This window comes from Sorex araneus, chromosome 6 (assembly GCF_027595985.1).
Source record: "Sorex araneus isolate mSorAra2 chromosome 6, mSorAra2.pri, whole genome shotgun sequence".
Classification (NCBI taxonomy): Eukaryota; Metazoa; Chordata; class Mammalia; order Eulipotyphla; family Soricidae; genus Sorex; species Sorex araneus.
In genome coordinates this window covers 137,870,946-137,893,857 of record NC_073307.1, presented here as the reverse complement: position 1 = coordinate 137,893,857, position 22,912 = coordinate 137,870,946, and the positions used below count along the sequence as shown (strand labels likewise).

Here is a 22,912-nt window from a genome sequence, read left to right as displayed (position 1 = left end):
AATGGCCCACAGATTCAATTTCTATCAAAATCCCATCTGGTTTATTTGCAGAAATTGACAAACTATTCTTAAAGAAATACAAAACTGCAAGGGCTCAGAGAAGTCAAAGCATCATTAGAACTGAAGAATTTCTTAATTTCAATATGCAGTGCTGAATATGATGAGGAATATGGCCCTATGGGAAGGATTTTGGGTGTGGGATGTCATGAAGGTGAGCCCAGGATTGCTTGATAATCTAAATAATGGGGCGGAGAGATAGTACAGCAGGTAGGTTGCTTGCCTTGCACCCTGCTGACCTCAGGTTCAATCCCTGGCACCCCAATGTAGTCTCTTGAGCTTAATGTGAACCCTGATCCAAAGCTATGAGTATGCCATGAGCAACACCAGATGTCCCCTCTACACCTCCCACACACCACACACACAAAAACCAAACTAAGACAAACATCTAACCCGAATATGTGTTCATGATGACCAAACACCAGAAGATTATCATCTCAACATCCTAACCCATTTAACCATCCCGCCTACTTTCAACTCAATGAAAAGTACTCACCCACCTCCCACTCTGTTAAAAAGGTATAAAAAGGAAAAGGATTCTGCCTTTCTCTGGAATCCTGTTTAAGGAGACCCTTCCACAATCTGGGGGCTTCTCTGCCTTACTTTATCTTCCCTTAAATAAAACCCTTTCTGAATTTGGCTCAGGGTCTCCTGTCCCTTGCTTTCAATTCATCTGCTTAAGGATCAGAACTGAGAGTCTGCCCCATGCTATATACCAGAACTTCCTTGGATACTTCTGATATCCAAGGATGTTCCACTCTCAGGGAGGGGGGGTTGGGAAGGGTAGGGGCCAAAGTGATAATACAAGAGGCAAGGAGTTTGCCTCAGTATAAGAGGTAAGGAGCTTGCCTCACCTCTGGATAAATCCAGTCTGATCCCCAATACTGCATTGGTCCTCCAAGCACTGACAGACTTGGCCCCAAACATCCCCTCTACAGTGGCACAATGTTTGTATATAACCTATGCACACCCTCCCATCTACTTTAATTTATCTCAAGTACTTATAACACCCATGCAATGTAAATGGTATGTAAATAGTTTTTTTGTTTGTTTGTTTTCTGGCCCACACTCAGGCCATAAGAAGTGTTTAGCAGGATCACTTTTGGCAATGCTCAGGGACCACTCCTGACAATGCTCAAAGGACCATAAGACCATAAGTGGTACCAAGATGAAACCAGGGTCAGCTGCATGCAAGAAAAGTGCCTTCATCCCTGTAGTATCTCTCTGGCCTCTTGTAAATCGTTCTAACCCTGTATTGTTTAGAGAATAGTAATGAGGACAAAATTAACCATTTGTACATGTTTAGTATGCACACAACCATCACTGGTCTAACTACATAGTCGTATTTTTAATCTGTGATTAAATGTGAAACCTGTGGATGCAGAGAATGCCTGCATGGCTCAGAGGTTGAGCACCTGTCTTGCATGTGCGGATGTGTGTGTGTGTGGGGGGGGGAGAAGCAGGAGAAGAAGCTGAGTATATCTGGGCAGACCCACGACACTGTTGAGTGCTCTATAAAGCATAGAAAATTTCCCCCCCAATAACTGTCTGCTTCAAAATACTGATCGTTTCAAAAGTGAAGAACCCTATGTTAGGGAAAAGTCAATTTGCGGTTCCTGAATTCTTGTTTTTCTGATTTAACAAAAGAACTATCTATTCATGGCACAAAACAAACATCTAGGAATCAGACCAATGTCATTCAAACCCTGGTTCTACTCCTTCAAAGAACTGTTTCTGTGGTCAAGTTCACTGACTGCCCTGGGCTTTACGTTCACATCTGTAAAATGGGATGATGAAACCCACCTGACAAAGTGGTTGTGCAGATTCAAAGAGATGCAGTCAGGGCCGGAGAGACAGTACAGCAGGAAGTGTGCTTGCTTGGCATGCAGCTGACCTGGGTTCAATGCCCAACACCCCGTATGGTCCCCTGAGCCCTGTGGAGTGATCCCTGAGTGCAGAAGCAGGAACAAGGCCTGAGCACCTGCTCGGTGTGGTTGAAACTCCCTCCCCCAATCATCACTGTCACTGTCATCCCGTTGCTGATGACATTTGCTCAAGTGGGTACCAGTAACATCTCCATTTTGAGACTTGTTACTGTTTTTGGCACATCGAATATGCCATGGGTAGCTTGACAGGCTCTGCCATGCAGGCAAAATATTCTCAGTAGTTTGCCGGGCTCTCTGAGAGGGATGGAGGAATCAAACCTGGGTCAGCAACATGCAAGGCAAACACCCTACCTGCTATGCTATCGCTCCAGCCCACCCCCAATTATAATAAATAATAAAAGAGGAAAGAGGGGCTGCCTGGAACCAATAAGTGTCTAGATCTCCTATAAGCACAATTATTAGTTTTATGTGAAGGCCTCCAAAGAGGTTTCCCAGCAGGAAACGGGTGACTGGGTCATCCTAAAATAGAACTATTCTCTCCAACAACAATTAGTATGTAAACTGGGACATTTTATGAGCTAATAAGCAAGGGAGACATTAACAGCTGACATTCTTCACTACTCTATCACTCTCTAGCCAAAGCCGGGCTGGCCGGATACACTGCTACCATGGCAACAAAAAAAGTTTCTGGGAGCCGGTTAAATTTTCTTTTCAGCAGATGTTCTGCGTGTGTCAGGCGGTGCTCTCAGTACCAGCCTTCGCCACTGCAGCGGAGTCTCTCCCAACCCTCGATCTCACATCTCCGTGGTGCTCAACGACTCTGCCCTGTAGAGCCAAGTCTCACGGACGCAGGACAAGATGACAGCCTGTCATCTGTTGTGGATGTGTGTGCAGAATGGAGCTCACGGTGAGAAGTGGCTAGAAGTGGTCTGATGAGACAAACCAGCCCACCCACTGCCTTCGGGCCAGCCTTCCCCAGGGGCGGGCACGAGCGGGAGCGTCCCTCAGCCTCCCCAGAAACGCGGGATAAGGACAAAGAAACAAAACACCCAACTACTGAACACCGAGCAAGCACTGATAAAGTGCCCTGGACTTTCCTCAATTCACATGCCAACCAACTGGGAGGCAGGAATGATGACAAGCCTGTGCAGAAAACACGAGACCCAGAGATTAAGCAACTCGCCCGAGGGCACACTTTCCATATAGATTTGATTTTGCTCCACCTCAATTCATCAATTTTTCGAGATGGCTTAAGAAACCAGTGAAAAAGTGGAGGGAAACCGGCTGTGATGGGCGAGAGAGCAGAAAGAAAGGCCACAGCAGTGAGCATGCATCCCGGAAACCATTACTCCATCGCTAGCTTAGGGTTTCAACTTGGCTGTGAGTCTCCCAGGGGTCGAAACCACCAGGGAAACCTTATCTGGAAGGAGTGAGCACGGTGCGGAGCTGGACCCGGGGCTCCAGAAACAACCATCTACGAGAAAGGATGTTTGGGGTACTTTTCTTTCACAATCCAGAGAAGGTTGGGGGGTGGGGGTGGGACCACACCAGCTCTGAAACATCCTGCAAAAGGTGCCCGAGCCTGAGCCTGCCCAGGAACGGCAGCTCTGAAGACACATCTGCTGTCCTGCAACTAATTCTTCATCACGGCTGCACTGATCAAGTGACCGAGAGGGCAGCAGGCTGCTTACCTTCAAATCCTGCCCAGCCCCTTTCTAGCTACCTGATCCCTGACAAGTGACACATGACTTCTGGGAAAAGGTGAACTGGGCACTAAGACTGATGATTCCGGGGGCTGGAGCAATAGCACAGCGGGCAGGTCATCTGCCTTGCACGCGGCCAACCCAGGTTCGATTCCCAACATCCCATAGGGTCCTCTGAGCACTGCCAGGGGCAATTCCTGAGTGCAGAGCCAAGAGAGTAACCCCTGTGCATCACTGGGTGTGACCCAAGGAGCAAACAAATAAAATAAAATAAAGACAAATGGTTCCGGTCTCACATTCTTGGACATCAAAGTTGTTCTCAGGTGTCCTCGTGGGCATGAACTGCTGCTCTTCTCCTGCTCCCACCAACCACGGCTGATGGACCACTGTGGGTAGGACAGCAGCTGAGTGGCTCCCCAGCACAGTGCTCGAACACACACACACACACACACACACACACACACACACACACACACATCAGACGAGGGGCACTGCCCGGGGTGCTCTGTGGAGTTGGAGGAAACGGGACCGTGAGGTGGATCAGGTACGTTTGGGGTGTCAGAATGGAAGGCTAGGGACAGCAGAAGTCACAGTCCCACTGAGATGTAAGGAGCAAACAGCCGCCCGGGTGGAGGGCAAAGGGTTAGCAGCTGTGGCAAACAGAAGAGCTCAAGAACACACACCAAGGACTGGGAAACCATGGGGAGGGTGTAAAGGGCACGAGGGTACTGTGGGAGTCAAGTGTCCAAGGGATGGGGGGTGGGTGGGGCAGGAGGAGCAGGAAGCCAGCGTTATGCTACACCAGAAAGGGTCTGCACCTGATCCCAGACAAGCATCAGAGGACAGTCATCTGGTGGACAGAGGGTGGGAAAGCAAAGAAGGCCTTGGGGCAGTGGGGTGGGGACCTGTGAACAGACCAGGGACCCACTACGTGGAGCCCCACCCTTGGCTAATAACTGGGAACTCCTGGGTGCAGGGGCTGTACTGTGCACCATAGGTTATTCCAATAGATCCTCGGCATCTCTCCCACCCGTGCCAACGTTCCCCCAATCGGTGATAAACACACCGGAATCCAAACCCTGCTGGATGACATGGGGACAAAGCACGTCTGCTAAAGAGCCGCTCTTTGGAGGCAGAGCCCGTGGGGCCCACTCAAGAGCTAGATCAGGGAGAGGGGCCAGGGGGCCCGAGACTGTGGAGGATGAGTCCTCAGTTCCTGCCGTGACTAGCTGCGGAAACCGCAAGCATTCGGAGCACACGCCCGTCCTGCCCGCCACTGCCGTGCCACGGATAGCCACACACGTTCACTGTCAGTCATTCGTTCCTGCCACAGAGAGCAGCAGAGCCCACAGAAGTGCCAGCCACGTCCAGTGCCAGTGACGCCAACGGGATTTACAGGGCTCTCGTGCTAACAGGGACAAGTTCCAGCAAGACATGTGCGCCAGAGCTCCTGGGCAGAGCACGATGATAAAGGAGGGTCTCTCAGAAGGCCTGGTCTCGGGGGGGGGGGGGTCCTGTGAAGGTTCCAGCGCACACCCCATAGCCCTCCACTGGCAGTAGAAACCTCAGAACGACAGCAGTGTTGCCCACCCCCCAATCCTACACTGGGGAGGGCCTCAGAAGTTTGCACACGGCCTTGCCCTGTGGATGGATAAGAGGCTGCATTTTGCCAGGTACCCATCCTTCCAAATACCTATAAAATCTTTATGTGGTCTGGAGGTCCAGACCCAAACAGAGGGAGAGTCTCAGAGTCAGTGAGAATAACCGCCTCAGGTGCCATCCGCGATGAATGCCCTGAGACTGGCTGCTACGGGTATTTATAAGACACCAAGGGATTGAAAGGAACCCCCCATAAGGAATCTGATGCCTCAAGGCCTAGCTGCACCCCGGAAGTTCCCATCACACCTCATCACAGAGTTCTTCTTTACACAGCTGGGGCATGGAGTCACCTGCACACAGCTGAGCAGAAAGGTCAACCTGTTCCCTGGAGCGGAAGTTAATTCACTGGTCAGCCTTCAACCACCCAAGAACCTGAGATTCTTCAAGCCTCAGCACCTCATCTTTAAGGTGGGAATATTAATTAAAAGCTCCAAAGTCTGGGGTTAGAGAGACAGTACCATGAGGAGGACGTCTGCCTTGTACTGAGGCCGACCACGTTCAATCCCCAACATCCCATATGGTTCCCCCAAGCACTGCCAGGAGTAATTCCTGAGTGCAGAGCCAAGAAGTTACCCCTAAGCACCTCCTGGTGTGGCCCCCCAAACAAAAATAAAATGAAATAAAACAAAAGTTCCAAAGTCTGATTCCAGGGCTTCATGACACATTCACACAAGGTTTCTGTTATTACTCTCAAACCAAAACCTGCCTAACCCTAATCTGCATGTGTGCGTCCAGGTACCAGGAGAACATCTTGTGATTTTACAAAGGAAGGTCTTTGTTTTACTTCTATTTTTATTTGTTTTTTAGCCTACACTTAGTGGTGCTCAGGACTGACTCCTGGCTCTGTGCTCAAAGATCCTGTGTTCAAGGATCTTTCCTGGCAGGGCTTGGACATCTGCCACCATACCACCATATGAGGTGCCAGAGAATGAATCGCTCTAGACCCGTTTGACCTTTATTTGGGGTTGGAGGATTTGGCCAAACCAGGTGGTGCTCAGGGGCTATTCCTGCCTCAAGAGTGACCCCTGACTATGCTATGGAGTCCATATGCAACGCCGAAGATGGAACTAGGTGGGCTGCATACAAGGTACGTGCCTTACCTCCTGTGCTAAGCCTCAATCCCATCTATCTTAAATCACAAACACCCAGAGTTGGAAGAGGGCTTGGAGAAGACCAAGTCACTTTGCAGATAACGCCAGAAGAACCAAGATGTTTACGGCAACAGCTGGGTCTCTGTAGCAATGCCTGCTACCCGGGAAGGACACCGGCTAGTGACATTTACTAGCTTTCTGCTTTCTGCTGTCTACACAGGCAGCAAAGCTGTGCAGACTGAGCTGGGGGAAAGACAGTGTACTGCCTGCCAAGCTCGGGTGGCTGAGCTAAGCACAGTGAGAGTCCCGACAAGCCCAGAATCCGATGGGGAAGCCATCGTAATGGCCAGGCCCCCTCTGCTCCTCAACATGAAAGCGCCTCATTAGCCCCGGCCTTTTGTCTTTAAATCCAAGCAAAATATCAGGGTATGATGACTGAGCTGATGATCTTAGGCATCTCTGCGGAGGCTTCAAAAGAGGAAAGGGCTCTTTCAGAGGTCACAGCCTCCGAAGCCCAGGGAAGAAAGAGAAACTTGAGGATTATTTTGCTCTCAGAAATAGGACTAATAAGGAGAAATTAGGAGCAGGGGATATATACGAAGGGCTATGAGATCAAGCATTGAGAACAAGTCAGTCAGACCTTTGCAAGCCTGAGAAAAATCCTGTGTGTGTGTGTGTGTGTGTGTGTGTGTGTGTGTGTGTGTGTGTGTTCCGATGCACAGGTGTTAGAGGCAGAAGAAATCCCATTCCTGCTCAGCAAGTTCAACTAACTCCCTGGGGGTGGGGGGAAGGGGGCGGGGAAGGAACAGCTCTGAGAGAACAGCAGTTTGAGAGAGATTTGCCCTTTGCCCCAAAGTCCCTGTAAAGAGTTATTGTTTTCATTGGTTCACTCAACAGATGTGCACTAAGCATCTTCCAGGTGCCAATGGCTGACGGTCTTTGGTGTGGTAACAGTGAACAAGCTCTACGCAGGGCTTTTCTAGGCTACTCTGCAACCTCTGAGTCATCTGGAAGATAGAAGCTATCCCCTGTACGTGTACCTGCTTATAAACAAGTCAAAGGTAGAGAACGGCAGCAGGAACAGGAATGAGGGGCATCAGCCCAGAAGAGCAGAGGCTTCCAGAGAGGATCTGATTTATAGAATTAGATGTCCTTCTCCTTCATCAATTCATCCACTGAGCCCTCCATCAAACCATCCATCCATTCGTTACCCATCCAACCACCCATCCACTCACTATCCATCCATTCACTACCAATTCATCCATTCATTCATTAACCATCCATCCATTACCCATTTATCTGTTATCCCTCTATCAATTATCCATCCATCCATCCATCCATCCATCCATCCATCCATCCATCCATCCATCATCCATCCATCCTCATTCCTTTTAAGCAGCAGCCTCTACTGATGCTTCGCAATTCTGTATTTCCATCCACAGGGAGTCAGCAAACCCACGGATGTGAATCTTGTAAATAACTAGTGATCTCTGGGAAAATGTCCGGAAGGCCAGTTTTTGCTTCACAGTTTAAAGGCAGGCTCAGAAAAGTAAAAATCTCAAGCCTTATGTTCCACAGACAGTCAAGAAGAGAAAAGGGATCTGTTGTGTGCCCCTGCTATGCCGCAGTGCACCAGCCTGCCCTCTCTCACAGAGGCACTGTTTCACTTTATAAACTGCTTTGTTTTGATTTTATTCCTGTCCTCTCAGTCATACACAGAGTAAATATGATCCTGCTCCTATGTAATTTTGCAAAAGGTCAGTCTTAAATATGAGACTTTAAGGAGGACTGCTGCTTGGCGGGAGAAAAAAAAAATCTGGCAGAATTAGCAAATTAAGTGATGAAACAAATCTGCCTTTGTACTCCCACTGTCTGGAACGAAAAACAAAATATTTTTGAAATGCAGAACATGAGGGGAAAACCTGGCATAAGAGCCAGAACGTCAGAGAGAGCAGGAAAGAGTGTTTCACATATGTATTGTTTTCGTAATCCTTCACACTTGCCAAGAGTTGGTCTGCATCGGAGCATGGTTGTATAATCCGCAGGCTGTTTCCTTCTGAAACACCCCTCAAGCAAAGGCAAGACTTAGATTTGGTGGGGAACCAAGTCCGGGGCCTTGTCTGAGGGCAGGCTAGGTTGCCAGCACTAGAATGACTGCAGAGAGAGTGATCCTTAACTTCTTGGAGATGTTCCACGTAGCCCCCTATGATAACTGCCAAAGCCCCGGCTCTGAACAGTGCATGGGTGATGGCTAAGGTCAATGACCATGGGCAAGGTCAAAGGCACTGAAGAAAGATCTCGATGGCATCACTTAGAAACTGTCTGCTGCCAAGTCCAGGTCTGCCCTGCTGTCTAAGCAATGGTCTCAGGGTAACAGGACATGATCCCAAATTTTTCACGATAACAGGAAATTGATCCAAACTCTTGCCTAGGATTAACGGTAGGAAGGTTCCAAACTTGAACTCTCCTGGTGTCATGGGAAAAGGATCCTGAACTCTCTCCTAGGGTTACAGAAAGAGGATCCCAAGCTCTTCTGGGGTAATGGGAAGAGGACCCCCAACTCCCCTGAGGTAATGGGAAGAAGAGCTGATGGTCACTTAGGCCCGAAGACATACCAGACATTTCTGTGTATGGGTCGGAGGCCACACTTGGCTGAGGGCTTACCCCTGGCTGTTGTCAGGGGTCACACCTGGCTCAGGGGATCATGTGGGGTGCTGAGGGTTCAACCCAGATTGGCTGAGTGCAAGACAAGTGCCCTATGTGCTGCATTATCTCTCCAGCCCTAGTGCCTGGTGTTTTGAACAGTCACCTCTTTCAGAGATTTAAGAAAAGTAGAAACCAAAGTCAAAGTTGCTGAAATATTTTCTGAAAGATAGCACATCATTCAGCTTTGACCTCAAAGGTTGCCTACCTACCCCCTCTCCTCTGAGTCATCAGAAAACATGTCCTTGGATATTTCTACCAGAAGAATCATTCTGGCTACATGTTGTAAAGAATACACATCACCTTTTATAAAACTATCATTTATTCATCTATCTCAAAAATTTTTTACCTATTATTTTTTTTATTGGGGAGACACCCCCAGCAGTGTTTAGGAATTACTCTGGGCTCTGTGCTCAGGGATCTCTTCTGGCAGTGCTTGGGAGACCATGTGTGGTGGCCTGAGCCAGAGCGGACTGACCATATGCAAGGCAAGTAAGTGCCTAATCAGCTATACCATCTCTCTGCCCCATTTCAGAATTTTTTTTAAAAAAAAGCAGCAAAACAAGACCATCAGATAGTCACTGCAAACTAGCTGTGTGGGAGATGAAAGGGCAAGTCTGCATGTAGAAGAAGAGAGAAAAGACAAGAAAGTCACAGTCTAGCTGGAAGCAGCAAGACTGGTTTGGATGTGCCAGGAAAAAAAAATTTTTTTTTTTTTGATGTTCTGTGATTTTGCAGCCCTTTAAATTTTATTGGCAATTATGGAGGCAGTTACCACTGACTACACTGTGCGGCTGTGGCCAAGGCCTGCGTGAAGAGTGTGTGCAGCCCGGACAGACTCGGCCCAGCACTCAAACACAGGGCGCCCTGCCCCCCATAATGGAGCTTTCTGGAAGGCCGGAGGCTGGACGAGAGGGAGGCTGCTGCTTGTACAGAGAAGGGATCTGAAAGGAGACTCAAAGGTGCCTCCGTGCACACACTTCTTGGCTGGCGACACCATGTGTATTTCCACGGTGGCTTTAGAGAAAAAGCAGCATCTGGTGGGACACATCAGCTGGGAGTGGGCGCAGGAAACCAGAGGGACCCGCTTGGTGGAGTTTCTGGCCAGTGCCTCCACGTCTCCCTCTCACCAACCCCCCACCCAGGACAGGATTCAAATGACGCCCACACAGGAGTGTGTGAAGCCCAAATACATCTCAACTCTCCAGAAAGCGGCTTTAGTGGCTTCAGGGAAGGCTGTTCCGCAGCCAGATGAAAAAAGACCACTGGCAAATGCCCACTTTGCTTCTGCGGCCACGTTCCCCTAGATCGACATACACCTGCCCGTTCCCCCTAGATCGAGAATCGGGGGATGCCATTCTGGCTCCAGGAGAGGGCGCTGGGACCCCCCGGTGTGATTAAGCTCAACTTGTGGGGTTTTCAAAAGGCACCCAGAAGCCTGGGGCTGGCACAACGCCCATTCCTGGGGAGCCTCCTGGAATCATCTCTCGGGACTCTCTCAGGGCCCCGGGCTCTGCCTTCTGAGAACAGTTCATGGAAGGGAGCTGGCACTTCGGTCTAAGGTGCTGCCCCCACCCATCACAGTGTCGGTGAGCCAGTGGGCCCAGACCCTCACTTTGCTTTTGTTTTTTTTTTCAGTATTTTTAATTTTTTGTTTTATAAGGTAGTTCACAAGATTTGATTACATTTCATATTCAAACACCAATCCCACCACCATTTACACCTTCCCACCACCATATTTGGGATGTTTCCACCCCAAGCCCCAATCGCTGTCTCAAAGCACAACAGAAATGATATATTTTGTATTGTCTGTTATGAAAAACCACTGAAAATGCTACAAAAAAGTATCCATAGAGAGAACCGTGTGAAGATTGTTCTATTTTGGCAGGGGCCATTAAGACATTCTTTAGGATATCACTAACATCGTTAAAGGTTGAGTGATGTGAGTAGGATATCACTAACGTTGTTAAAGGTTGAGTGATGTGAGCTTTCTATATATTTCTATATATGTGAGCTTTATATATATATATGTATATATATATATATATATACATATTTCCCTCTATGACTGGTTTCCTACTATTTGAACCCCATCAAATATGGTGTGGTGCTCTTGGATAATGGGTAGGGAGTGTCTTATTCACAGCAGCATGGTCCAGGAATATGTCCACTGTGTGTGGAGTGGCCTTGAGCATGGCGGCGGTTGGGCTGTGGAGGTTTTCAGCTGCCGGGGCTGGGTCCCTTGGGGCGAAGAAGGCTCTCACTCGCCCCCCTCTGGGGTGCCCCGAGAGAAACAGCCCGGTTCGGGATCCGGTGGCATGGCTATGGCGGGTGTCATGTTGCTCCCTTCCGGAAGAAAAAAATCATGTAATCTGGTTGATGACGAGATTATCCGGTGCCCTGGCAGGAGGTGGCTTATGGGAGTGACCCCAGATCACCGGAGACAGGGAAAAACGGGTAGAGGATCTCCGCTCCCGAAGACCCTCACTTTGAAGTCCTGCAGGAAGCATCCTCTCTACACCATCTTCTGTCCGCCCTAAGGCCCCAGGACCTTGCACCAAAGCCTTGAAACCAGTAGTCCTGTGGCCTCCTCTCCTTTCAGGTCACGAGACATCCCTGGAGCAGGGGAAAGGTGGGCAGGCATACGCCATCCACGGCCTGCTCCGGGCCAGACCCAGGAGCCTGCACATTTGAGTCTCACACCCCTTTAGCGTCCAGATCCTGTTTCACAGATGAACAAACTGAGGCTCCAAGTTGGGAGGCTAGTAGCCACCAGCAGCAGGGCTGGGAGGTGAAGCAGAAGTGTGACTCCACTCCGGAAAAGATTATGAACACATTAAAACAGAACACATCAGGGACTGGAGTGATAGCATAGCGGGTAGGGCGTTTGCCTCGCACGTGGCTGACCTGGGTTCGATTCCCAGCATCCCATATGGCCCCCTGAGCACCACCAGGTGTAATTCCTGAGTGCATGAACCAGGAGCAACCTCTGTGCATCACCGGGTGTGACCAAAAAAGCAAAAAAAAAAAAAAAAAAGAAAGAAGAAGAAGAACACATCAGATTCCACGTAAGAGCTGGGCAGTCTGGGGCTCCAGCAGAGCCAGGAGCAGACTGCCAATGGCCCTTGGGGTAGGGGGTTGTGGAAGATCAAGGGCTCCACCAGAATGGGAAGCCCCTGAAAAGCCTCTCTGCTTGAGACCCCGGCACCTGCTGGCTTAACTCCGTACTCAAATAGGTGTTTCCTCCCGGGCGGCACCAGCCTCAAGGTCTGGCTGACTTCCTCCAGTCCTGAACGCAAGAGCTTTGGGCCGTTCATCACGACTCCCTCCCCTCCCAGCCGTGGCTCGGGTGCTCCAAGTGAGTCACGAGGGAGGGGTGTGGCAGAGACGGGAGAGTGTGTGCTGGGCCCCGGGGAAACGCAGTGGGCTGGGCTGTGCAGGGGTCAGTCTGCGGTTATTGCGAGAATCTCATCCGTCAGCACATCTCCGGCATGTACTGCCTCAGCGCCCGGCTCCGGGCCTCCCATGCAGGCGCTGAGTTCATGTGTAACTCAGAGCGGTGTCCTGCAGGCCAGTGAGCTCATCTCCATCCGGGACAGTGTCCACGGCGCCAAAGGTCAGCTCCTTTCGGAAGCGCTCGTGACCTGAATATACTACGTGTTAAGTATTTTTAAATACTCCCTCTGGAGTAGACAGACTGATTCCCACTTATACTTATCTATTTTTAAGGGTTGGGGTGACGCCTGGCAATGCTCAGGACTCACTCCTGGCTCTGCACTCAGAAATTACTCCTGGTGGCACTCAGGGGACTCTATGGGATACCAGGGACCCGGGCACATGTAAGACAAGCATCTTACCACCCACTGTATTATCGCTCCAGCCCCTATTTATTTACTTTGGCAGGGTGAGGGTGGTCCTTGCAAGTAGTGTTTGGGAGGCCAAAGGGCCAGACCAGTGATTCTCAGATAACTGGGCCAGTGATGGAATGCCAGGGCCCGAGGATGTGGTGCTATTTGAGCCCTGTGGTGCCAGGGATCATCCAGGCCACCCCAGAAATGCTCAGAAGCCTCCAGGGATGCACCTGGTGATGCTGAGGGGACCATGTGACGTTAGGGATCAAATCCAACCACTGTACTACCTCTCAGCCCCTATTATTCCTATTGTATACATGAAGGAAGAGGGGCAGAGAGAGACCCAATGGCTCCAGAGCCACAAAGGCCAGAATGGAGTCTAGGGAGGGGGAGAACCAAAGTCTTCTTGAACACAGGACTGGTCCTGATGTGGGGGAGATGGCTAGGATATTCTGTGACAAAGAGACCCCCCCCCACACACACAGAGTTGCTTTTCTTCTGGACAGTGAGTGCTAGGAAGGGAGTTTTCACTCTCAAGCAATATGTGGACACATCTGGCCACCAATGATCCACTCGAGACTCTTTAAACTGCTAGTCTGTTGTCCTGATGTTTGACTTCTGGATTTTTCTGAAATTTACCCCTTAACAAATGCCTGCCAGAAACAGAACACGCTGCAGAAGAGATTCACCTCGGCCCCAGGACAAAGCCTCAACTGAGCCGCTAAACCACCGGAGAGATGAACCGCTTGGTTTAACCGAGAGAAAAACCAACCTGTCACCCGGCCACACCCCCTCTGAGAAGCTCCGCTCTTCTCCCGCCTCTTTAGGCTGCCGGGACTACTGTCACTTCTTGTCTGTCCTTGAGTCCTAGCCACGGGCTCTGCTTCTGCCTCAGTAGCCACAAGCCTCCCTGCCTTCTGTCTTCTCCTAACAACACCAGTGACCTCTGAATGTGGCCCCGGTCCTCTCCTGGCTGACTTCCACTGAACCAACTGCACCCCAACCATGCCACTGCCAAAGGTGCCTGTGTTCTTTGCGGTTATTGCTTTTGTTTCTGACTCGCATCCAGCAGTCGCTCAGGGCTTACTCCTGGTGGGCTCAGGGAACCACAGGGGACGCTGGGTTTGGAACCCGAGTTGGCTGCTGTGTAAGGCTTACCCGCTGTGCTATCGCTCCAGCCACAAAGGTGGTCACGTTCTAAGCTGCCTACCGGAGACACAGCTTTGGACAGACTCCAACCCATCCAGAGCACAGTGGGCAAAGCATTTGCTTTGCAGATGGCTGACTCGGGTTCGATCCCTGGCACCCATCAGGTCCCCTGAGCCTGCCAGGAATGACTCTTAAGTGAAGAGCCAGAAGCAAGCCCTGAGCACCACCAGATGTGGCCCGAGAGCTGTGCCACGGCCAACACTAAGAAACAGTTCGCCAAACAGCCAGGGCCACGGGTCAGAGGCTAGCTTCCCTTCAGGAGCTGTGGCGGCCCAGCACCACCAGGGGGCGAGTCCAACACCACCACTCACCATCGCCTCTCAGTCCAGAGGCCAAAAGGCCCAAATCAAAGTGTGTGCCAAGCCTCACTCCTCAGCCTCTCCCATACCGTCCTCGGGATTAGGGAGCTCTGTGCCCAGACATTTGCTTTCTCTAAGGACATGTGAACAGTGGGAGAGGGGCCCACTGCACTGACCTCATTTTTTAATTCATTCACCGCTGTAAAGATCTGGTCTCCAAGCACCATTACACCCTCAGCTTTGGGGTGGGGGGGGTTGGGACATGTGAATCTGTAATACATTGATCGGGGTACAATTACACCCCATCAATGATGCTGTGACAGCTTTGCATTTTATAGCACTGAAAGGAGGGGGGAGCAGAGGAACTCAATTCCATGTCCCCCCACAGGCAGCCCAGTGCCCCCACCCCCACCCCTCCCCCACCCCGACCACAGCCCGTTGCTATCATCTCCTTCCTGGAGAAAAGCCGGAGCAGCCTTAAGAGAGGAAGACGCAAAACTGTTTCCATCCTAGGGAAATGTCCTGATTCCCTGGGCTTTCTGTATGTGAGCCGAGCATTAGTGGGGCCTTGGTGAAATCCTGGAGTCGTGAAATTTGCTTGGAAAGGAAAAGAGCTCAGAATAAAGAATCTCCCCACCGATCTCTCCATTTGCCCTGTCGCACCGGGTTTCAAAGAGAAGGGTCTGTGTGGCATCACCTAGAGGCAGAAGAAAGAAGATGGATGGAAGGAAGAGGTTCCAGACTTGCCCTAGGCGATCCTAATTTCAAACTACCTTCCCCACTGACCTCATCGATTTCTGTCATCAGACCACAGCAGCTAGAAGGTGTACTCAAAGGATGATGAAGGACTCTTAAAAGCAAAGAAAATCCTAGCTCCAATGTGTACTTCCTGTCTCTCGAGTCGGAGATTCATTCGCACATTATTTGGCAAGGTCCTGGAATCTCTCTCCATCTCCACATGCACGCACGCATGCCAACCCAAAGTCTGAGGCTTCAGCATAAAGGTATGCCTGCACGGAGGTAGTTTTGGATAACTTGTGTTTCTTTTGGAAACACACCTGGCGCTGCTCAGGGATCACAAACTCTTGGCAGTGCTCGGGGGACTGTTATGCAGTGCCAGAGATCAAATGGGAGCTGGCTGCATGCAAAGCAAGTGCCTTATCCCACGTACTATCTCTCTGCTCCATTACAATTTTCCAAGCAAAGAAAAGGAGCCACCTTGTGATATGGTTCTGAAACATTCACAATCTCATCCTCATTTGACTCCAAGGGAGAGGGGGCAGCTCAAACCCCCGCTCAGCACTGGGAGAAGACCCGAAAGCCCTGCTTTTCAGGTCACCTGTGTGCTCCGGGAAGCATGGGCTACTGCTTTTTTATTACAGCGAGAAGCAGTGATTGAAGTGCTGTGAGCAAAATGGTTCAGAGACTCACGGGATTAATACCCATTTGAGACACTGCGACACAGTAAAACATCACCCACGTTTTTTAAGGCTTTTTTTAAAAAAAAATTTTTATTAGAGAACCACTGTGATGTACAGTTACAAACTTATGACTTGCTTTTGCATTTCACTCATACTGTGATCATTTACCCATCCTTCCACCAGTGCCCATTCTCCTCCACCAATGATCCCAGTATCCCTCCCACCACCCCCACCCCCTCCCCCACCACCCCACCCTGCCTTTGTGGCAGGGCATTCCCTTTTGTTCTCTCTTCTTTTGGGTGTTGTAGTTTGCAATAGAGGTATTGACTGTCACTGTCATCCTGTTGCTCACTGATTTTGTTCCAGCGGATACCAGTAACATCTCATTGTGAGACTTATTGTTACTCTTTTTGGCATGTTGAATACGCCACAGGTAGCTTGCCAGGTTCTGCCTTGCGGAGAGGTATTGAAAGCTTTTTATTTTTTTAAAGTGATGGCAAGATGCTACATAATCATCACTATTTTATGCCAAATTCATTTGCCAAAAAAGGAGAGGGGCACAATTATTCTATGAAGCTTCCTTTTTTGGGGGGTGTCAGTATTACTTGAAAACAGGGTAAGGATTATGCAATAGTGGGGTTTTGTGGTGGTGTATGATCCCGTCTGTTTCTATTCAGCAGTAGAGCAGATGTGTGTTGGAAAGACTAACCCCGCCACGGAGGGTCTCTGATGAAGGAAGACCGTGAAGACACACCCTCTGGTCATCACTCCGTGCCTCAGTTTCCTTCTCTGGACATAAAACACTCCCTTCCTCAGGAGACTCATGACAAGCAGCCGAGTTAAAGGAACTCTAGAAAGTTCTGGAATGGTGCCGCTCAGCAGGAACTCAGGGAATGCAGGCCACTGCTGTAGTCAGGACAGTTCTTCAGTGAGAGCTCTACTTTGGTTTTTCTTTTTTTTTTTGCTTTTCGGGTCACACCTAGCAATGCACAGGGGTTACTCATGGCTTTGCACTCAGGAATTACTCCTGGCACTGCTCAGGGGACTATATAGGATGCTGGGAATCGAACCCAGGTCGGCCACGTGAAAGGCAAATGCCCTACCTGCTGTGCTATTGCTCCAGCCCCCCACCTTGTTCTTAAAAATGGAGCTTTAGGTGGCCCACAGCCACCGCCATGTCAGCTCCTCCACTGGACCTGCTCCACTTAATCTCTAAGGAGATGCAAACCAAGCGGCTGAAATTCCCAGCTGAAAACGCTGGGCAGCTTCTGGAGTGGGGGCAGGCTGAGCCCCGACCCTGCTGAAGCCCTGGCAGCTGCACCCACACTCTAACAGCTGCCGCCATGTGAATGTCCCAAATCCACTGCTTCTCAACTAGTATCTGCAGAGACATTAAGCTGTAAAAAATTCCAGGCATATCAGTTTTCAGGCTGAAAACTCTGGGGACTTCTGGAAGTTGGGGCAGACAGTGTTCCCCCAAAACCCTCGGTCTTTCCGGAAGCCCTGGCAGTCACACCCACCTTCCACAGCTACCAGCACGTCAACTCATCAGCCTGTTTTACAGATCCTGAAGGTTCAGGACCATGAGGTCACATATGCAGCCGCATGACACCACTGAATTCCATATCACTGACAGCCCAGTAGCAGCACACCAAATTAAACAAGAAAGTAACACAGAAGTCAGCTAAGCTCAGTAAATAAAGACAATTAACACAGACGGCTCAACTAGCAGCAAGCAGCTTAGTAAGTCTTCAGACAAGGACTTAATGATCCCACGGTAAGATAAAACAATTTTCACACATTTTCCCTTTTACTGAAGCAATTTTAATAATGCCATTAGCCATTTCTGTGGTTAACAAGCAACGTAAAATAAATTACTGTGTGGCTGCAAAGAGGGAAGGCTTGAGGATGGCTGTGAAAATGGGGACAGTGGGAGAGAGTAGGTCACTCTTGGTGGTGGGATTGGTGTTGGAACATCAAAAGTCTTTGACAAGTGTATTGTAAACACTTTTGTAAACCACAGTGATTAAATAATTTTTTAAAAAATTTAAAACATGAGATTAAAATGGATCCTTAGGGGCTGGAGAGATAGGACAAGGAATAGGGGCAGGCATGTGGCACATGTGGGAGCCCAGTTTGATGCCTGGAACCTGTGCATCTCTGGGGGTATTCCTGGACTCTCCCAAAAGCATCACCAGGTGTGGTCCTTGTGGTCCCCAAGCACTGTCAGGAGGTCCAGGCGGTCGCCAGCACTGTGAAGCCCGAGTAGCTTTGCATCCTCAGGTCCTGGTGTCAAAACCTCTGGCCCAGTTGACTGGTTATCACTGGGAGTGACCCCCTGAGCACTGCTTTAGAGATGCTCCCCCCACCCCCTGACCACAGCAAAAACAAGCAAAAATCATATTTTATCATTCCCCTAAAGAGTTATTTGGACAGAATGATCATTTAGAGTATTCTTGTAACCAAGAAATGCACTCAGACTGGCTCAAAAAAAAAAAAAAAAAAGGAGACTTGTTTCCAACATTGTAAATCACAGTTTCTAAAATTAAAAAATTGGGTTTTTAAAAAATTCCATTTTTAAAAAAACAAACCTCTAAAGAGCAGGTTTTCCAGATTCCTCAGGCACCAAAGTCATGACTTAACCCACTGCAAGTTAATTCTAACCCATCAAAAGAGATTTCACCAAGTTAAAAATACAGCCAGAACCTAAGGGAATGGCAAAACATTCCACCTTACTAGATTCATCTGAAAAACTGTAAAATTAGGGGCTCAGAGGATGCAAAGGATGGCTCGGGGATATGAGGCTACGATTCCAATCCCTGGCACGGCCCACATGCATCGACTACATTATCAGCAGCCCTGCTATCTGCAGACCCCCAGGGAGACAGAGAAGCTCTCCAGCCAAACATGTGAGCCTGAACACTGCAGCTGCAAGTGAGAGAGGCTGGGGAGGCACCACAACCTCAGTGATGTGCAACCCAGTCACTGCAAGGAGAGGGGAGGGAGGGAAAACTGAAAACTAAAAACTACTGCTGTCGGAGGGGGCAGATAGTATAGCAGGTAGAGCATTTGTTTGCATGTGGCTGACCCAAGTTCAATCTCCGGCATCCCCTATGGTCCCCTGAGCACTGCCAGAAGTAATTCCTGAGTGCAGAGCCGGGAGTCACCGGGTGTTTAACCCAAAAAGCACACCCAAAAAAGTGTTACTATTGCGCTGGACAGATAGTACGGAGTACTTGCTTCGTATGCACTTACCCATAGTTTCATCCGTGGCACCATATATGATCCTCTGCATACCATCAGAACTGGTCCCTGAGCACAGAACCAGGAGTAATCCCTGAGCACAGCCAGGAGTGCCTCTGCACCCACAACAACAACAATAATAATAACAATCACGATCACGAAATCCCGTTAATCGTCGATTTCTCGAGCGGGCTCAGTAACCTCTCCATTCGTCCTTTCTCTGAGATCTTAGAAGTTTCTCTCGACTCGGCTCTCCCAACAACAATATGCTAGCTAAATTTTTTTGTGGTGCCAGGGATCCAACTCAGACTCTGACATGCAAACCAGGCACCGACATCACTGCCCTGCTGTTGGCAACTATCAACCAGGAAAACCCCGTGCTTTGAAAGATACCCACCGTGAGCAAGAGTGAAATAAAGCCAGAGCCTCACACAGTGCCAGACAGAGAGAGTATGCGCCAGGGCAAGCCCCCAGCAGAGCATGTGGGCACGTCTGTACGGAGAGATGCAAAGGATCCCTTCCTTCCACCCAGCACTTCCTCTTACTGAGAATCGAGTCTTCTGATATAAATGAGGGGCAATCATGCCCACCCTCAAGTTCTCAGCAGCAGACATTAGCTTGAAGATAGGAAAATCTGGCAACACCCGTGCATGCCAAATCGTGCGCAACTACATGATGTTTCCCAAGTGGACTCATTTCAGCATCCAGGAGAAAGGGAACTGCACAAAGAAACAAACAGAACCTAGAAAAACATTAAAATGTTGAAAATGTTACCTAAAAAAAATATATACATATATATATATATATTCATACATATAATGTCACTGTCCTCCCGTTGCTCATTGATTTGTTTGAGCGGGCACCAGTAACGTCTCTCATTGAGAGACTTATTGTTACTGTTTTTGGCACATCCAATACGCCACAGGTAGCTTGCCAGGCTCTGCCGTGCGGGCGTGATACTCTCGGTAGCTTGCTGGGCTCTCCGAGAGGGGCGGAGGAATCGAACTCGGGTCGGCCACATGAAAGGCAAATGCCCAACCGCTGTGCTATCACTCCAGCCCATACATACATACTTACATGTGTGTGTGTGTGTGTGTGTGTGTGTGTGTGTGTGTAACAACCAGAGGTGTGGATTAGTGTTTTGAACATGTGTTTTGTTTGCAAGGGGCCTGGGTCCCTTCTCCAGAGTCATCAAAACAAAGGGATTACAACCGGGGGGAGAGTGAGCACAAATCCCCAGGATTCGAGGAAGAGGCCGGTGGTGATTTTCCAATGAGGGGACAAAGGCTCCTGTGTGATTCTGCTTGTTTCCTCCTCCCCGTTGTCCTGCCTGCAAGACGGGATAGTATTACCTTCGTGGTTACTAGTTGCTTCCTGTCTTAGCAAATCCTTCCCTTGGTGCAGGTACAAAACAGCTGCTCCGACAACCTTTCTGGAATCTTCTTTCTCCCCTGGGACAGGGCAAGAAGCCTTTCCTTCCTGTTGTTTTTAAGTGGATGACTTTTCAAAGGCCAACGCTCTCTCGCCTCTCCTCGCCTCTCCCCGCAAGCCCCTTCACTCTCTTCCTTCAGTTCTCAAGTTGCCCCACAGAGCCAGACATTTCTCCACAGACACAGAGGCCCGAATTTCCTCTTTTGACAGAGGATGTCGAGGTGATGCCAAGAGTGAAACAGGCCATTCCAAGATGCCGCTGGAAAGATGGTCCAGCTGTGAGCCTGGAGGGGGCCGGGCTCATGCTGACTCCGGCTGACACCCGTGTGTATTTCTGTCTTCTGGGTAGAAAGAAGCTTCTCAACCGCCTCACATCACTGAGCTCAGCGGAAGTCAAACAGCAAGGGATTTAAATAGCCACTAAGAAGGAGGACAACAGTTAGGTTTCCCTGCAGCTATGTAGGAAACCTCACGAAGCAATGATCGTGAGACCAACTAATGGCCACGTGGCCACGAATCTCAAATGTAAAACCACAGCAGGCCGCTGAGCCATGCATCCCTGTGACAATGACCGTGCCAAAGAGTGTATGACACTTTGCCCTGTTACCATCAGGACCCCCTCTTGTATACTGATTTGGTCTGTGCGCTCTGCGGGTTAGGGGTACTGATGCCACCTTTTCCACGCCCCCCCATAATCAACATCTTGCCTATGACTCCAAATCCTGAGTACAGCTGTCCCTCAGTATCCGTGGGTTTCAGATACGGCCCCACACACAAGAATCCATAGACCATCTGTATCCAATGTGTGTGCCCCGCATGGGCAAACTGCACCAACGGACATCCAAGATCAGTGGAACGGGTGAATAGTGGAAGCCACGTTTCGTGGCCCCCCAAGCAGTGCAAAGAAGTACCGTGCATGGGCCAACAAGACGATCTGTTCCGAGTCAGCTCCCTATGACAAGAGATGCATGGCAACCCCTGATCAGACCATCAAGACCAGCCCACACTGGAGAAGACATGCACGTGGCTGCCAGCAGGGCCCGGGAGTCATGCGGCTCTGGGTGTGAGTGCCAAGCGTGCTGCGTGCCAGCTGGGAGATTATGGAGCCGCTTCTCCACTGGGAGTCTCAGATTCCTCCTCCGTCATGTAAAGGCCATCAGCATACCAGGGTGGGGGTAGACAGCGTCCGGAGGGGTGGCAGGCCGCGTGCCCCTAAAGTCGGTGGCATCCCTGCCCAGATTCCCTTTCTGCTCTGGCACGGAGGACATGACCAGAGCACCCACGAGCCTGCAGCCAGCCGGGCCCTGTGGGCCAGAGCCAGGGCCAGAACAGGCGCTGCCAACCCAGCTGCCCACCCACCCCCCACTCTCGCCCGCTGCAGCCCAGGCCGGCCACTCACGGCACTCCTTCTCGTCGCTCTTGTCGAAGCAGTCGGGGAGCCCGTCACACTGCCAGGCGCCCGGGATGCACCGCCCGTTGCTGCACATGAAGTTGCCCGGGATGTTGCACTCATTGGTGAAGTTGTTCCCGGGGAGCAGCTGGCTCTCTAGGAGGAAGGGGAGGGGGAGGTGAGCACACAACCCACGGAGGCGGGGACCCCAGATAAGCCCTTCAGTACCTTCAGCTCCTTGTACATCATTTTTGTTTTTTCACCTGGGGAAGGAACTCATCATCCCCCACCCCACCACCACCACCACCGAGGCCTCCCGGATCCCGCACAGACTAAATGGGAAAATGTGCGGGCCTGGTATCCACAGGTGCTCAGGAGTTAATTTCTTTGAGGGGTGCACGCCTGGCTGTGCTCAGGGTTCACAACTGGCTCTATATTCTGGGATCGCTCCTGAGTACAGATTTGGGGGATGGTACAGGGTGTCGGGATCAAACCAGGGTTGGCCGTGTGTGCAAGGCAAGCTCCTATTCATTGTGTTCTCTCTCCAGTCCAATGCTAGAAGTCTTTTCTTTTTTTTTTAAATTTGTTTTCAGCTCACACCCAGTAGACCTCTCAGCTTACTCTTGGCTCTGTGCTCAGAGATCACTCCTGGCAGGGCCCAGAAGAACATAGAAGGTGCCAAGGATCAAACCCAGGTTGACCATTTGCAAGGCCACTGCCGTATCCACTATACTATCTCTCCAGCTTTGACTATTCATGTATATCCTTATCAAAAAATAGATTAATTGATTGTAAAGAGCTGTCATTCCTTCCAGGCTGTCAGAAGTAAGGAACGGCCCGTGCCTGGGGCCCAGATTGCACAGTGCTGGTGGGCAACCACTGCTGGTAGAACTCGAAACTGGTTCAGCTTTGATGGAAAACACTCTGGAGACTTCTCAAAATATTGAAAGTAGAATTTCCATAGGATCC

At 50.0% G+C, this 22,912-nt stretch overlaps 1 protein-coding gene across 2 annotated transcripts in view; it reads right to left on the bottom strand.

Moving 5' to 3' along the window:
* Positions 1–22,912, bottom strand: part of LDLRAD3 (low density lipoprotein receptor class A domain containing 3) — a 281,818-nt gene that overhangs the window by 158,277 nt on the left and 100,629 nt on the right. For both annotated transcript variants that reach the window (XM_055142208.1, XM_055142209.1), the window contains exon 2: positions 21,953–22,099. In XM_055142208.1, coding sequence (XP_054998183.1) covers positions 21,953–22,099 — 147 coding nt within the window. The remainder of the gene's footprint in view (positions 1–21,952; positions 22,100–22,912) is intronic.